The following is a 15,517-nucleotide window of genomic DNA, read 5'->3' as shown; positions in this document are numbered from 1 at the left end:
TTCGAAATCTCCAAGATATGGCGAGGCCATGAGAATGCGAGGCGAGGGTATTACTGTTGTGGCGACTCCACTCAAGCTAAGCGTGCCTCAGCAGTAGTCCGCTGCTCTCTGCTGTGCGTGTTTCAGCGCGAACACGTACGCAAGTGCGTCTTTTGATTTCAACCAATCAGCGCCGACGCAAATGACGTCACACACGACAACAGCTAAGCTAAGTTAGCCGAGACGACACTCGAAGTCGGACGGACACGATTTTCTGCCAATCTGTGTTTTTCCCTTTTTGGCCAAATATATTTTTTGCGACAACTGTCTTGTTGACTGCGTCTTTTATTCATTCCACTGGGGTTTAGCAGGTGTGTTTATAAAGAGACGAAAATTGTTTGGGGACTATCCCCCACGTTCTAGTTGAGATGGTATAACCCAAGAGGCAAAATGACGCTTGCTACTGTTGTTGCGAGTTGCCATTCGTTCTACTAAACCATTAGTCAAACGCCATCATGCCTTCTGTCGTTATTACACAAACAAAAATCTCTTTTCTGTTACTAGTGTTAGTGCCTCAATATGGCTACGCTCGTGAAAGCAATACAACGAACTCAAACGCGTCTTCGTTCAATGTTGTCAACTAATATCCGGATTATGCAAATTTTCCTCAATTCTCCGGAGAAATTTTCATAAAAATTTGAAAAACCCGGAATTCCGGGAAAATCCGGAGGACTTTCATCTCTGCACAAACATGGCACACCACACATACTGACAGTCGCAAGTATCATCACAGGAGAAAACTGGACTTCTTGTCATTTTGATTGTGGTGAATGAATTTAGAGACACATACAAATGCTCAAGACAAACAATTGCTCTTTGATTTGTTTCCGAAAACAGCGCGAGTTTGACGTTACTTCCTTGTTGGCAATCGTCACGTTTCACATCACAATTCTGGAGTTTGTGGATCGGCTGATTAGTATTCGGGAAGATTGAATACCTGTAGATCTAGTGTTTGCAATTAGGAAGACGGGAGAGACTGTTTTTAGGGCAGGTTGGGGAGGAACGATCACTCTTAACCCACCGCATACTGCAGGATAATCTTTCAGGGTAGATGCATTGGCTGACTTCGATTGGAAAGGAGACATAATGTTCTAATTGAACCCAATTATCGGTGTGCTTAAGGCAACAACACTTTGGTGTAATGTAAGCAAAAAGACACAACAAAGCAGTTTTTCCCATTTTTTTTTTTTCTTCTGAACAATCTTGCGGATCAGTGGGGCTTGCAAATCTTCCTCACAATCAATGGTTCTGCATTTGAATCTGCTCTGAGCTGTTTATGTTGAGTCTTGTAGAATCTTAGTTTGTCAGTGCTGCCACAGATCTGATAATACCTTAAAGGTCCATTAACCCTGGCTGGGCTCAGGATCCATACAACCTGCCCCAATGGTTTTTGGTGGTACTGCAATATTTGTACAGCCTTCTGTTCAATTCCAGTAGCCGAACAGAAATAAGGCCAAACAGTACAGTCAGAACGCGACTTGTGTAACTTACAGAATAAAAATGTTTTTTGGGTAGAAGGCAAACACCACCAATCAAAAGGAATAAACTACAAGTAACAACATTCTTTAATTCTTCATTAATCATTCAATCATCATTCTTCCACACGGACCTTAAAGTGAGTCCGCCTGATTTCTAGCTGACAATTAGTGAAAAAAGTGAACTCATATCCATGAAGAGGAAGCGCAATGAAATTTTTAATGCTGTACCATTACAATGAAATGTAACACTTTTGGAAAAAGTCATAAAGGGTCTTGTAAAATTATCACTTCATCGTGCAGTGTTAAATTATTTTTATTTCAGAGTAGACTATGATTTTTTTCTTTTTTTGCATAAGTCACAAAAAAATATATATTCCTACCCGAGACCCAAAGTAATACATGATGTATTCTTATAATCCCTATTCATTTTCTACCACTGACAACAAAATAAAAAGCCATTTGCCAAGAAAATGTGTGCTGCTTGGCTATCAATTATCAACTTTATAATAACCCAATAAAATGTGACTTATAACCATTTTGGTTCCAAGAAAAACAAAATATATCTATACATATAGTATAAATATGAAATATAATGGGAACGAGTGATAATTTAGGAAAATTTATTTCTGCCACATTTCTTATCCTTATACTGCTGGTTCACTACATTTAATAAAGCATACATAGGAGTGTTTGACGATTTTTTAAAAATTATACAATAAAAAGAAGAAAATGGGCAAAGATAATGCCAGGTATTTTTTTTCGAGAATTTTACAAAATTAAATGACCGCCGTACCAAGAGTGACAATCCAGTTATTGCTGTCTCCTAATCTGACTTCAGGTTAACATTAATACCGAACACATGTCTCTTGTAAAGCAGTGTGGTTCATCATGGTGCCATTTATGATGCTAAATGCAGTCCCACTAGCATAATGGTTCCAAGCCAAGTCACTCACCATGTTTATTGTCTATTAGCATGGTATAATGTGAACATTTGAGGGAAAAGTCCTCTTTTCATTACTGCATTGTTTCATCTGCCCTCCAGGTACCCGAGCACAGCTAACACTATCTTTCTTTTATCTGACAACAAACACAATTATGAAACGGTTGTCCCTAGGGAAAACGTTGGATCACAAAAAAAAAAAAAGAAAAAAAATTGCGAATGGCATTTAGTGTAATGATTTAGGCACCTGCAACTATTGTGCTTATTTGCCCATCATCAATGACTGGATCTGTGACAAATGCATCATGTTGACTTAAATGGAATCCGACAGACCGATGTAGCTCAAGAATTTATCTGGGAGCCTCGTCTGTAGCAAGAATCAGTCCATCAGTGCCCTAAATGAGGTTGCCAACTCTCTCCATCGAGTGAGCGAGCGCAGAGGTCTGTGGACTCACATATGGTGCGTGCTGCAGTTGTAGAACTTCACCTCCGTGCTGGCCACCATTTGACCCGTCTCTTTGGAGTTCAGCCTCAGCTTTACGCCGGCCCAATCTGACAGAGGAGAGAGGTCGACAATGTCAGTAAAAGGCTGGATTTAGAGTACATTACCTGTATTAAGTGTAACAGATCAGATGTTTTTTGTTTTGTTTTCTTTTGTTTTTGTTTTTTTCCTCTCGTGACATGATTGAGATATGAGCCATGGTCGTATAAATAGAAAACAAACATGGAATCAGATATCTTTTGTTTGGAATCCAAATGCAAGTCAAAATCAGATGAATATTGGATATCGGCCAGTGCGACTGCAGTAGAAGAGCGTAGATCGGCTATAGCAAGTCATTGCATGCTTGACCTCATTGAAATATAGGAATCCTTAACAGATTTTTTTTTTCGTGAAACCTATCCCCCACTTTTTGTTGGAAAACTCAACTCTTTGTTGTTCTGCTCTGTCGGAGAAGCGCTAAATTGCCACAAGATGGCACCAACTCCCCCTTTAATTAGGAGAGTAGTACCATGGTGTCAAGGAACTATGTTGAAGTGAAACATCTTGTGTGAGACACAATCTTTGCATGTTGGAGCGCAGCTAAATTTGAAAGTGTCCCTGCTGCATGTGCATACATATTCACACCTGCATCCATACCGTCACTGAGTAGGAACCGATCCCACGCCACATATCAGGCGAGTGTACCACTACACCATCATTGGCTAATTAAGTCATCTCTAAGATTTATTTCTAACGGTCATGTAAGATGAATTCGAAATATTAAACTTGTTTTGGCGCTTACTGTACACGATTGGTGATGTGCATATATACACACATGCGCCACCCAAACAAAAAAATGAAACACATTTTTAAGAAATCCCACCGTCTGAACTACAGTGAAAGCATAGACAATGAAATATGCTCTAAATATGCCTCAGGATAGTTGCTAATTAAATAAGCAGAAAAATTGCAAATGGCAGTTAGTGGATAAATCTGGATGTTAACTCTTGGGTACCTTCAGAAATTCATTCTGACGCCCTACCACCACACTGAGAGTGGTGTCTTCGGAGAGGCAGAGCGCGCTCCCCTCCCATTAATTTCCAAATGCAGTTTTTGTTATAAACCAATCCACAACTCGTGCTTGACTGATTCCATGTGGACTGCCTGACACACGTGCGCACTGTATCCCCAGCATCTAGAGCGGTGGTTCTTAACCTTTTTAGAAGTACCGAACCCAACCAGTTAATATGCACATTCACCAAACCCTTCAACACAAGATTTTTTTTTAATTGTACGACGTACTATCGGGACAGTCACACGTTGACTACTAAGCGAACTAAATTTCCCACAGCACTGACTGGACATGCAATGTAATGTGATCATCTGCAGCCAGTGATGGCCAAGCAGGCGTGTCATAACTAATTAACATGTTGAGTCGCGTGTATCTTACCCTCCATGGCAGAGGCTCCGTCGAACCCCTGAGACCGACTCACCGAACCCCTGTTGTTCGATCGAACCCAGGTTAAGAACCACTGATCTAGATTCTGGACTCTAGACCACGCTCTGGCACTCCTTTTTTTGGTCCACTCTGAGCAATCGAATGGCGTTTGAACAACGCTCAGAGTTTTTGAACGGTTGGTGTGAACCAATGTGCGTTTGAAGAGTATTTTCAAATGTGCCCCTTAATTAAATAAAAGAAGTCAGCCCAGGCCAATTCTTCCATTATTGATGAATTATTGTTTGCTTTGGTGTTTTCCATTCCCAGGGTTTATGCTTGTGTCGTTAATCACCTGCAATGTGGGTGTCACCTGGGATGTTTCATATTTCGTCAATGTAAACACAATGGGCCATGATTAGCATATGCGGCTTCAATTCTTAAATGGACACTTTGACCTGCAGTGTCAATTAGCCAAAAATGTGGAAAAATAGTGTCAAAGAGGGGTGAGGAGGAGGCTGCATAATAAGGCTAAACAAAAAAAAAAAAAAAAGAGAGAGAAGGTGCAGGCAAACAAGAAACAAAATGTTCAGTACTTTCTTATCTCCTCGCTATGAAGGTCTACCTAGCGTCTGTCTTTCTGCAATAGCGTCTTGCTGCGGGGTGAAAACTTGAGAGGATTACTGCACTCGGAGGACAAACTATTTGCATATTAAACAAAATTCATCTTCGTCTTTTGTTCATGCCTCAAGTAATATCATCACGGTCGGGTATCGTGTCCCAACTTGGAACTGTGGATTCAGCATGACTTGAACCTCAGCTTATCGGCTCGATACTCACAAACACACACTTAGACACGTAAGCACACACTCCCAAGAGAACTGCAGTGAGCGTTTTTACAGTCCATTAAAGTTTGCTCTTACTTCTAATTGCTTGCCGAACACACACACACACACACACACACACACACACACACACACACACACACACACACACACACACACACACACACACACACACACACACACACACACACAACCGGTAGCTTGTAAAGCTTCTTCAAAAGCTGCGACATCATCACCACAGAATGAGAGAAAGTGAATGCCATGAAGTGTTGATTTTGCTGCACTATCTTTGGAGAGAAGCCTCTTTTGAAGGGGACATGTTAATCCAAACTTTGTAACGGTTTCTCTACAAATAGTTCCCACCCAACAATTATGTAAATCTTTTGTGACGCGTCTATTTTCAAAAATATGTCTGTGGAGCTATTCTGCTTTTAGCAGAATTATGATACCACAATTAGGTTAAATTAGCCAGTGGCGGCTTCGCACAAGCACCATTCATTTGCAGTCTGGACTCTCAGGGGTCAATATTTCCTGCTTTGGTGGGGTCTCAGAGTTTTCAGACATTTGCTGTCCTATGCATATCTGACCTTTTCTTCTTACTCCAACTGTCCAAAAGTAATATTTGGACTTTTTTTTTTTTTTAAACCAAAAAAAAAAAAGGAAAAGAAAGCGTTATGCATCCAAAATTTGTCACAACCAATCTTCGGCATGTTTTTGCCCTGTTGAACCAATTTTATGGTCATGTTATGATTTGGAAGATGTCCTCTTAAGACCGATCCTTTGCACTTCAGACAGTCAGTTACTTTTCACTGGCAACCTCTTCAATAAAAGGTGGAAGTTAGTCACTGAGCAACAAATCCTTTATTCAGGCGCACCTTGTCCTTCTGGTATCAGCGGGACCTCCTTCCCTGCCGGGGACAGACACATGACCCTGTTGCCATTGACGTGTCCTTCCACCTCGGCCTGCTGCCCAAAGGAACAGGTGATTCCCGCCGACAGGTCCGGAACATTGTTCACCTCCAGCAGCAGCTAGGAAAAGGGTGAATGTGCCGCGATTAGTCAATAAGCTCGCCTCGCTGTACGTCAGACAGGATTGAGTGTGAAGCGACAGGCTTTGAGATGCTTTGAAACGGAAATTGGCTGACTCTGCTTAAGTCAGCTGTGCCACTTGGCCTTATCTGAGTTGATAAAATGTATATGATGAAGGTAATCTTTGAATGCTAGAAGTGAAGATTTGCCTTCATTAAACTTTGTACTTGAAAATACTGTTGATGTTGACTACTTGCGTGGCAACGTACTGTCGTATGGGCGAGAGAGGACGTGAAGCAGACTCACTGGGACGCTGTGGGCTGATACGGCGATGCTCTCTGGGTGAGCGATGACCTTCACGCAGCGGTCAATGTCAGTGTTGAAGCGGTAGGCCTCGTCTGCCCTCGGGCAGCGATCCCTTCTTGAACACCTGTACAACAAACAATGCAGATAATTTGATACATCATCTCAGTCAGTGATGGCTTTTATTTATTTATTTATTCATTCATTCATTCATTTATGTATTTATTCATTTATTTTAAGACAAGGACCAGTTCATACAAGTACAGAACATGATTTTCACGGAGCGGTAGCCATTCAGAGATGAAGATGGGGGTTGATGACGTATATTTATATAAATCACAATTATTATCATGACTTGTTTTTCAATTGTCAGTTTTCAAGCATCTGTACGCAAAATTAAGGTAACTAGAGGGTATTTCAATTTTTTTATTAACATGTGAAATATGTTGTTTTCAAATAAAATGATGATGACCAGAGAAAATTATTGAAACATTTTTGTCCTCAACAGTACAAAAAATAATACCGGTATATAGTCAGACAGTGCAAAATGGAATAATAATGACAATGCCTTAAAACGTAAAATCTCTTATTTTTAAGTTATGATCCATGTCGAGTATTATAACGTCATTGCTACTTGCAAATGTGCGTGATGAAAAGGTGACAGGATGAATTGCTGCTTTGGTCCGGTGGCTGCATGGCAAAAGTGAGCAGCTGCTAAATTGCTCGTGCGTCTCGGGCACTGCTCCGCTCGCATTTTCATGCTTTTCACATCATTGCTTGGGTGGAATCTGGGTGCAAATGATTCGACAGGATTGTTGTGTTGCCTTAAAAATGACTTTTTGTTGTTGTTGTTTTTTTTTTTAATCGTTGCCCCAGGCTTGCAACACTGATTTGAATACTTATCCTGGCTTGAATCTTAATTATTCATCTATGCGAGACATTTTGGACAACGTTATGCTTTTTTCTGGGAACAGTTTGGGGAAGACCCTTTGGTTTTCCAGCACGGTTGTGCCCCAGAGGACAAAGCAAGATCCACAATGGCAAAAGGGACGAATTATTAAGATGTTTTTTTGTTTGTTTTGTTGTTGTTGTTTTTTTTTTAACCAATTTTTAATGCATTAACTTGTTGAAGCAGGCTGTGTTCTGACCCACAGTCTTGTGACAGTGTCACCTCTCAGTAGCTTCAGACGTGAAGAGGCCAGTTACGCTGAAACACGGGATCGGCATTGGAGAAAAAAAGTACGAGTCTCTCATCTGCACTGCTCAGTTGTATCAGCACACTGAGCGAAATGTGTTGTGGCCATACACGGCACATCTTTAACGAGCATCACCGAGGGCAGGCGGCACTTTACGAGCTCTCCGGTGGCGCCAAGGGTGCTCGAGAAGCTCAGCCATTTCTGTTATAATTACACCGCGATATGAGGGCCAGAAAGGAAAGCTGGGGATAGCTCTGTTTGTGGCTGGACCCCTCAAGTGAGGCTGCGAGGAGCAGCGATTGCCGGCCTGCGACCACTCATCAGCTGAAGTGCCGCCGAAAAAATACTCATTTCATGTTGCTGTTTTATTTATCAAGTTTTGTGTGATAGGGGCCGTTTGTCCCATTCTCCTCGCCAAGCAGCCCCCCCCCCCAGCAGGTGTGCATTCATTTATAGACAGAGCCTCAGAATCCAGCCGATGAGAATGCTCCACAAAAAGTACATTTTATAACCACGACTATAAGCGCTCCCTAACTGTAACCATTAATTTCAGTGCGTAAATAATTAAATATATCTTGAGGGTACAGTGCCTCTGTTTGTAAGCACTTTATTTTGTGACCACATTGATGTTGGTCCAAGACCAATATCTTTTACTCCGAGGAAGATGGAGGTTGGCACTGGATTCATTGCCTGAGCACTAAAGTCAGTTTTCAACTTATAATTTAGTTTGAGCTTGCCTTTTCAGTGGCTGCACTGTCAGAATTTGTTAACGGGTGTCAAAGACAAGCGTCCAAGCACCAATTTCTAGAGTGAGTAGTAACGATAAATTCTAGGGCTCTGACTAGGTATCAGGTTTAAGGCCAAGGTCTGGAACGAAAACATGGAATAAGCTCTTGGGCCAGTACTAGACCCAGTTCTAAGGACTCGGGCAAGGATTATTACTGGGTCTAAAGCCATTAGGCCTTGGACTGTGTCTGTGACATAGGGCCTCCAATAGGTAGGTCTATGTCTATGACCCAGGTCTATTGTGTAGGGCAAAGAATAGGTCTAAGTCTGAGGACCAGGAAAAGGTCGATGGTCAAATGCCAGCATAAGTTGGGCCGATTGATTGTAGGGAGACCTTGGTGACAGGCTGCTCCAATTAATTGTTTGCCAGACTTGTTGACAGGGCGATGGGTGGAGTGGCATGTCTGTCTTGAGGGCAGATGCTTGAGTGTTAAGTAACAAACCCGGAGTGCAACACCTCTTGTGCTTCACCGGAACTCATGATAACTTTTAGCGAATGCATGGTTCAAGTGACGCAATTCCAATGTTTTGCTTTCAGATGGCACAATCGGTGTAGTCATCATACCAGCGAAAAAAAGGCATGGAATCATATATCTTCTAATCTGAATCTGACTGCATGCAATAAATAAAGATCCAATGTGTGTACGCCGATGTAAGTGCACCGTAAATGCACAGATCAGACGTAATGCATCTGTACCAGTTTGTCAGTCTGAATGACAGCAGAAATGATTCAAGCATTCAGTATGATATAAATACGGTCCATCAGACAGGGCTCACCTAAATGGTAGCAGCTTGCCTCGAAAATTTGATACAGTGCAATTTAATTTTTCATCAACTCGTGCATATGTGACCAATAAATTTGCTGTTTGTTTGTTTGTTTTATTGTTTCTTGAATGTTTTTATGTTTCTGACAAACCTCTGCTCCACATACATTTTGCACATTTATAAGTAATGTAGTAAAAATGATTGAGGATATGAAAATCCTCTATGCAAGTCAATTTGTGTGGCCCTAAATTTTCTAATTCCATCCCTAAAATTTTCGGTTCGGGGCTACTGTGCTCCTATTCTGAAGCCCTGTAAGAACTTGTCCATCTTTTATTAAGCAAAATAATTGCAGTCGGTGCCCGGTTGTGTAATGTAGACATTACTGTCATTAAAATCATTAAAATGGGGGAAAAAGTCACACCAAGCCATCTCGACGTCCTGCAACATTGAATATTTGTATTGTTTATATAATATCATTTACTGCTGTGTTGTTTGTGCCTGGTGGTGACACTCGTTGAGGTGCTTACGTGCAATTAGAGTGTCTGTGAATGTACACACAGCCATATTGTACATGTGCCACTTGAAATGTACATCTATCTATTTATTTATTTAATGTAACCGTTATTGATCCAGCTCAGGAAATTGAGAAAAGATGCTCCTTTGCGATGCCGACGCGGCTGCAGACAAAGCTAAATAAAAGCAAATACAATGGAAAAAAGCAAGAAAAAGATCTGATATCGGCATTAAATCGGAACTGGGCACTTGGATTTACATTGTAAGTTCAACCTATTTAGTCATACATAGCTGTTAGCACGTGGTGTAAAAGTGGCTTTGTGAAATCTGCTCATAGACCAGAAACATGGCAAAGAGTGGATTCCATTGACAGAAAGTTAAAGTGGTCTTGTTCTGCCGAATGATGGATCACAACTGACTTGAGGGAACGGAGGCCGAGCAATTTTGTGATAAGTGGACACCATTAATTCATATAATTAGACATGGCAGGAGGCAATGGGGGGGAAAAAACAGAGTTAATTTAGATTAAAACAAAGCATTATTTCTCTCCTCTAAGGTCAGTGGTGATGCGACAACAGTGAAAGCTGCAATTTAAGTGACGTCAATCCTCATCAAGATAGAGCTCACAGAAACGCACACATCACCATAAAACGCTGCTAAATCCACCCTGCTCAGGTCAGCTTCAAACATTGCAGGCCGTCTTGCAAAACACAGGCTTTTAATCTCCTCAATCCCCAATGGTCTATATCGAGGTATTATACAAGCTAACCTGGGGGGTCACATAATTAAGATGAGAGAGATAATCTGGCTCTGTCGGATCCAAAATGTTCCCGCGGGTATGATGAGGTCCTGATGTGACGGCCCAGCTAATCCCCAATCCCCTTCCTCCTGGCCACCGCACCACCGGTAGTTGTCCCAGACAATAAAATTTTGAGGGGTCTAAGGCCTAGACCTAGTAATAATGCGAAATTTTCTGCCGCGTCTAAGGTCTCAGATGAGCTAAGTCTAGTCTCAGGTTCTGCATACTTGTCAACTTTTCAGAGCGCCAACCTGTATAAACGACCAAAAAAATCCTTATAAAAAGCAAAAAATCCTTATAACATACCAAAGCATTTTATATGTCAAAATAACGGCAGAAAAAAACCCACGAAATATGAATGATATATTTGTTTCTTTGTAGAACTTGCTTGTACACTACCGAAGTATGCAATGAATACTCTGCTGTTTTCAACTAGGAACCACGTGATTTACTGGAAAGTTACCAGAAATGAAAGCATTCGAGTACACTAGCACCATTCTGGGCAAAAGCAAACGGAACTACCTGTTAGGGGAAGAAAAAAAAAAAAAAAAAATGGAAATTTTCAGAATCCGTATGATTTGTGCGATATGGCCATATATGTAAGATTCACCACAAAACCCGTATGAACTATGGCTAAACCGTATGAGTTGACAGGTATGGTTCTGGGCTAGATCTAAGGCCAAGACTGTGATTAAGAACTAGTGCAAAATCCTGGCCTAAGATTAAGGCCTCGGGCCAGGACTAGGTTTAAGAGGTAGGCTTGAATAAAAAGTCTTGGGCTCAGACCTGGACTTGGACTAGATGTGAGGCAGAGATGGGCAAATTAAATGCTGGAGGGTGCTGCCATTTTTAATCAGGGCTACTGGGGGAGGGACACATACCGTATGACCACACACTGCCTAACCAGATGTATGACGAAAATGCTATTTATGTGCATATGTGGAAAGTATGTACTCTTAATATATTTCATTGTTCATAATCCATTTCCAGTTTTTCTTTGTTTGAAATACTAGGGCTAGGACTAGCTTTGTGTTGTGCCAAGACTACCGGTAAGTCTATAGGAGGTCCAATGTCGAAGGCATGAAACACTGACTTGTTCCAATGTCTGGTGTGAAGATCAAAAGTAATATCTTTGGCCAAGACTAGGTTTAAGGCCCAAGGTTTAAGGCTGTTGTTTTAGGCCAAGACTAGAACTGGGTCTCAGGCTCTAGGATTAAGGTGTGGGAGAGGACTAGGACTAATGTCTAGCATGAGGACTACAGCTAACACTATGGTCTAGTCATAGTGTTTTTGGATGAGAAAAGGCTTTGGTCTAAATAGGGCCAGGACTGGTTGGGTGTCTTGGTTTGGTTGTTTATGAGGTGTTGAGGGCGGGTTACAATCAATTGTTGGCCGAGCTCGAGGGTCGTGCGGCTATGGGAGACAATCCTCGCCTTTCCTGTCTTTGACTGCGCTAAAATAAACTGCTCGCCCTGAAACTGCACAAATCACATGCTTCCTCTTATATATAACATCCCACTAGCTGTTTGTTACGCCCTTAATCCCTTAGACACGGCGTGCATGTGTATTTGTGCGCATGCCGACTCACGTGTTGTACAGGACACACCAACCGCAGTGAGGGTCCCCGGAGTTTAGGCACTCTGCACACGTTCCATACTGCTCGCAGGCCTCCACGGGAACCTGGGACACCTAAAATCAGAAAGGTGGGGGGAAAAAAAATAAAAGCTGTCAAATAAAGTTTTCTGTCTTTGTCCTCAGGTCTATTCCAAAGAGGTCAATGCGGTTGCGGATCTGTTAGTTGTTTATTATGAATGATAAGTCACGTATTAAAAAAACAAACAAAAAAAACAAACAGCTGATGAGCTGGAAATCAATTAACAAGTACTGTGATGAATCCGTTTTTCGGTACTATTTGTTATTATATTTATCTGACATGTTGTCCAAACAGCTGCTGAGCTAAGACACTTGTAATAGTCATACTTTTTGGTGGCTACCCTTCTTGCTGTTTTTTCATAATTTTATTTCTCATTTTATTTTTATTATTGTATCATAGTCACATTTTCATAAGTATCCAAGACAATATTTTCTTGGTTGTTTAATTTCACACATGATGGGTGTGCAGGCAGTGCGGAGGCGCACCTGTTTGTTGAAGCCATTAAAACGTAGATTTTTTTTCCAGAATATTTCCACTTTAAGGTTGTGCAGAAAAGCAAAAAAAAAAAAAAAAAGAGCCAGCATTCACAGAACAAGATGATGGAATGAAGGACAATGGACAGAGGAAGCTGCTACATGCCTGCTTGGTTGACATATAGAACGAGTCATGGCTTTCTATTATTGTGTGCTGCAACCATGGAAACAACAACAAAATAACCTGCTAGGTAACTGAAGCCACAATGTTTTTCTAACCCCAGGCAAGGGAGCTCTTTCTTGCTTCAACACAACCTGCCAATGACAGGCAATAAAAAGTTTGTCAAGGTGGACTTTGTTTGGAAGATGACAGTAATCATTCAGTGAGAACAAAAGTGAAAATGTTCATTGTGTCCCCTCGTGGAAAGCTCATTTTGACCCACCTGAAGCATTGGAATTGTAAGCACAATTTGATCGACCACAGACAATGCTTTCATGGTTGAACTTTTATACTGCAGCACATTTATATAAGTGCTATTCATCTGTCTCGTGCTGTAGTCTCTTTGGCAACTTCACGTGTTCGATCTCAATTGTCAGAGCAAAAATGGAGAAAAAAGAAATTATTAAAAAGGTGCAAGAATAAAAAGCCACTTGACAGAATGAGAGATGGGTATCGGCACATCCCCCATGCCAAGCAGCTATTCTTTCCGGATCTTTCTGCAAATAAAACCACGACCTTGTCTGCGGTTTGGATTTCGACATGTTCATTTATGAAAGCGCATAACTCCTAACTTAATGCTGTTTGTTGACTTTATACTCATAAATTCATTTTTTCCCCAAAATAAATGAAATGAAGCCATTACCATACCATTGACTTTTTTTTCTTGGAAAAAGGCCAACTTTTAATTGTAAGGCATTTGGGGTACACACAGTAGCTGTCCTTAATTGGCGTTATCTATTATGAGGGCTCATTAGAAAAAAACTTCGACTGTCAGGGTGCTGTGAACCCAAAACATATGCGAACCTCTGCCTTTCTATTGTCCAACAGGCTGACTCACTGGGTGATTTTGTCCGTTTTTACTGATCCAAACCACAATAATTCCTCCATTATTCCAAATGCGTCAGACTGGGATTTTAAATCCCCAAACTCCTCCCACGAGGCAAACTCATTTTGTTAATGGAATGAAACCAAATGGGTTGCGAATTGCTGAAAAAGAGTGAAAGTTATGTGGCGTGTGTGTGTGTGGGTGTGTGAGGGGTGCCGAAGCTAATCCATTTTGCCAACACGGACTTGAGAGAGCGCCCACTTATGCTATTAGCGCACCGGAGACACTCTAATGCACTCTTCATTTGTGATTGCTTACATCAGGAAATTGCTCGCATCGCACGTCCAGCTGGGGAATAATTAGAAAGTAAAATGAAATAAAAATAAGTGTGAGCCTATCTGGCTTGGTATGCAAGGGAGCAGAACACTCGAAGGTTGTGCTCCACTTGTTTAATGTACTCGCCATACGTGTGACGTAGTCAACCTTGAGTCCACATGAGCAGCATCAAAGTCCGATTTATAGCAGTGAATTCCGAATGTGTTACAGAAAGAGGGATCAAGTGAACCTATTTCAGATCTTTCTTCACCATTGCTTGTACAATGATACTCTGACTCACAAATGACCTGACTCGAGACACAAACCATCGATCGCTTGACCAATTTTTTTTGTTTTGATGTGCTATTGAAAAATCTGAGGTACCGGTACAAGCGCAAGGTGAAGGCAGTGAAATCAACTCAACTCACTTCACAACAAGCAACAAGTTTGACAGATCGTGAAAAACAGAGACTTTAAGCCAGGAGTGTCAAACTCATTTTTGTCGCGGGCCACATTGTAGTTACGGTTTCCCTTGGAGGGTTGCTATGAATTTTGGGAAACCAAATAAATGTTTAATCCCCTCCACATATTACATACACAGCGCACAAAAAATTGATGAATAACTCGTTTTAAAATCAGAAGTAAAGAATAATGACTGCTATTGTGGATTACATATGACAATTTGAAATTTTGGTTCAGATTTTAGCAAGCATCATGGAAGTTGACATGCTTGATTTGCTTTCGCGGGCCACATAAAATGATGTGCTGGGCCAGATCACTTACAGTTGAAGTTTATTTAACATTAATATGTGGGTTTTTTTACCCTCTGCGAAAAATCGTTGAAAAATTAGTGCATCTTACGGAGCGGTTGCGAAGGTCTCCGTGTATATCCCGATGTGTGCATTACACTGTGCCCCGGGAGCAAAGTAAACCCGCACACCAAGGCACCACTGAAGTGTTATTTTTGACATTTTTCTGGTGAATTTCATTGTACAATACAAGGAATATTTGCTGTAGGTCAAGCACGTTTTACATCAAGTGGGACTCAAGCAAAGTTGATGAGCATGGCCCAACATGAACACATTAAATGGGACATATTGGTGGAAATTGACTTTTTAATTACTTGACTAAATAAATAGCTGTGTCTCGCGACAGCCTGCCCACCTTTGCCTCACAGTTAACAAGTGATACATCCTGCCCTTGCGTTGCCCCCACCGGTTAGGAAAGAGTGGGATTTACATAACAACAGACCCCGCACTAAGTTATTCTACCAATGATAATCAGCTAGGAAAGGTGAAAATCTAGAGCCACTTTAAAGCAAAGTACACTGTCTGAAACAGTATCATGCACAAGCAAATACTATAATGCCATGTGAAAATGAACGTTTGCAATCAGCTTCAAGAGCATGTCTATGACTGGT

The 15,517-nt window shown here is 41.3% G+C and overlaps 1 protein-coding gene across 1 annotated transcript in view; it reads right to left on the bottom strand.

The window, feature by feature from the left end:
* LOC109507208 (plexin-A2-like) overlaps window positions 1-15,517 on the bottom strand; it is a 98,968-nt gene that overhangs the window by 30,115 nt on the left and 53,336 nt on the right. Inside the window, exons 5-8 of the mRNA XM_019856469.1 lie at window positions 12,198-12,298; window positions 6,554-6,677; window positions 6,094-6,247; window positions 2,913-3,009 (exon numbers count right to left, since the gene is read on the bottom strand). Of these exons, the coding sequence (XP_019712028.1) occupies window positions 2,913-3,009; window positions 6,094-6,247; window positions 6,554-6,677; window positions 12,198-12,298 (476 nt within the window). The remainder of the gene's footprint in view (window positions 1-2,912; window positions 3,010-6,093; window positions 6,248-6,553; window positions 6,678-12,197; window positions 12,299-15,517) is intronic.

This window comes from Hippocampus comes, unplaced genomic scaffold (genome assembly GCF_001891065.2).
Source record: "Hippocampus comes isolate QL1 unplaced genomic scaffold, H_comes_QL1_v1.1 scaffold17, whole genome shotgun sequence".
In the NCBI taxonomy this organism is placed as follows: domain Eukaryota; kingdom Metazoa; phylum Chordata; class Actinopteri; order Syngnathiformes; family Syngnathidae; genus Hippocampus; species Hippocampus comes.
This window is presented reverse-complemented; position numbering and strand designations above follow the sequence as displayed.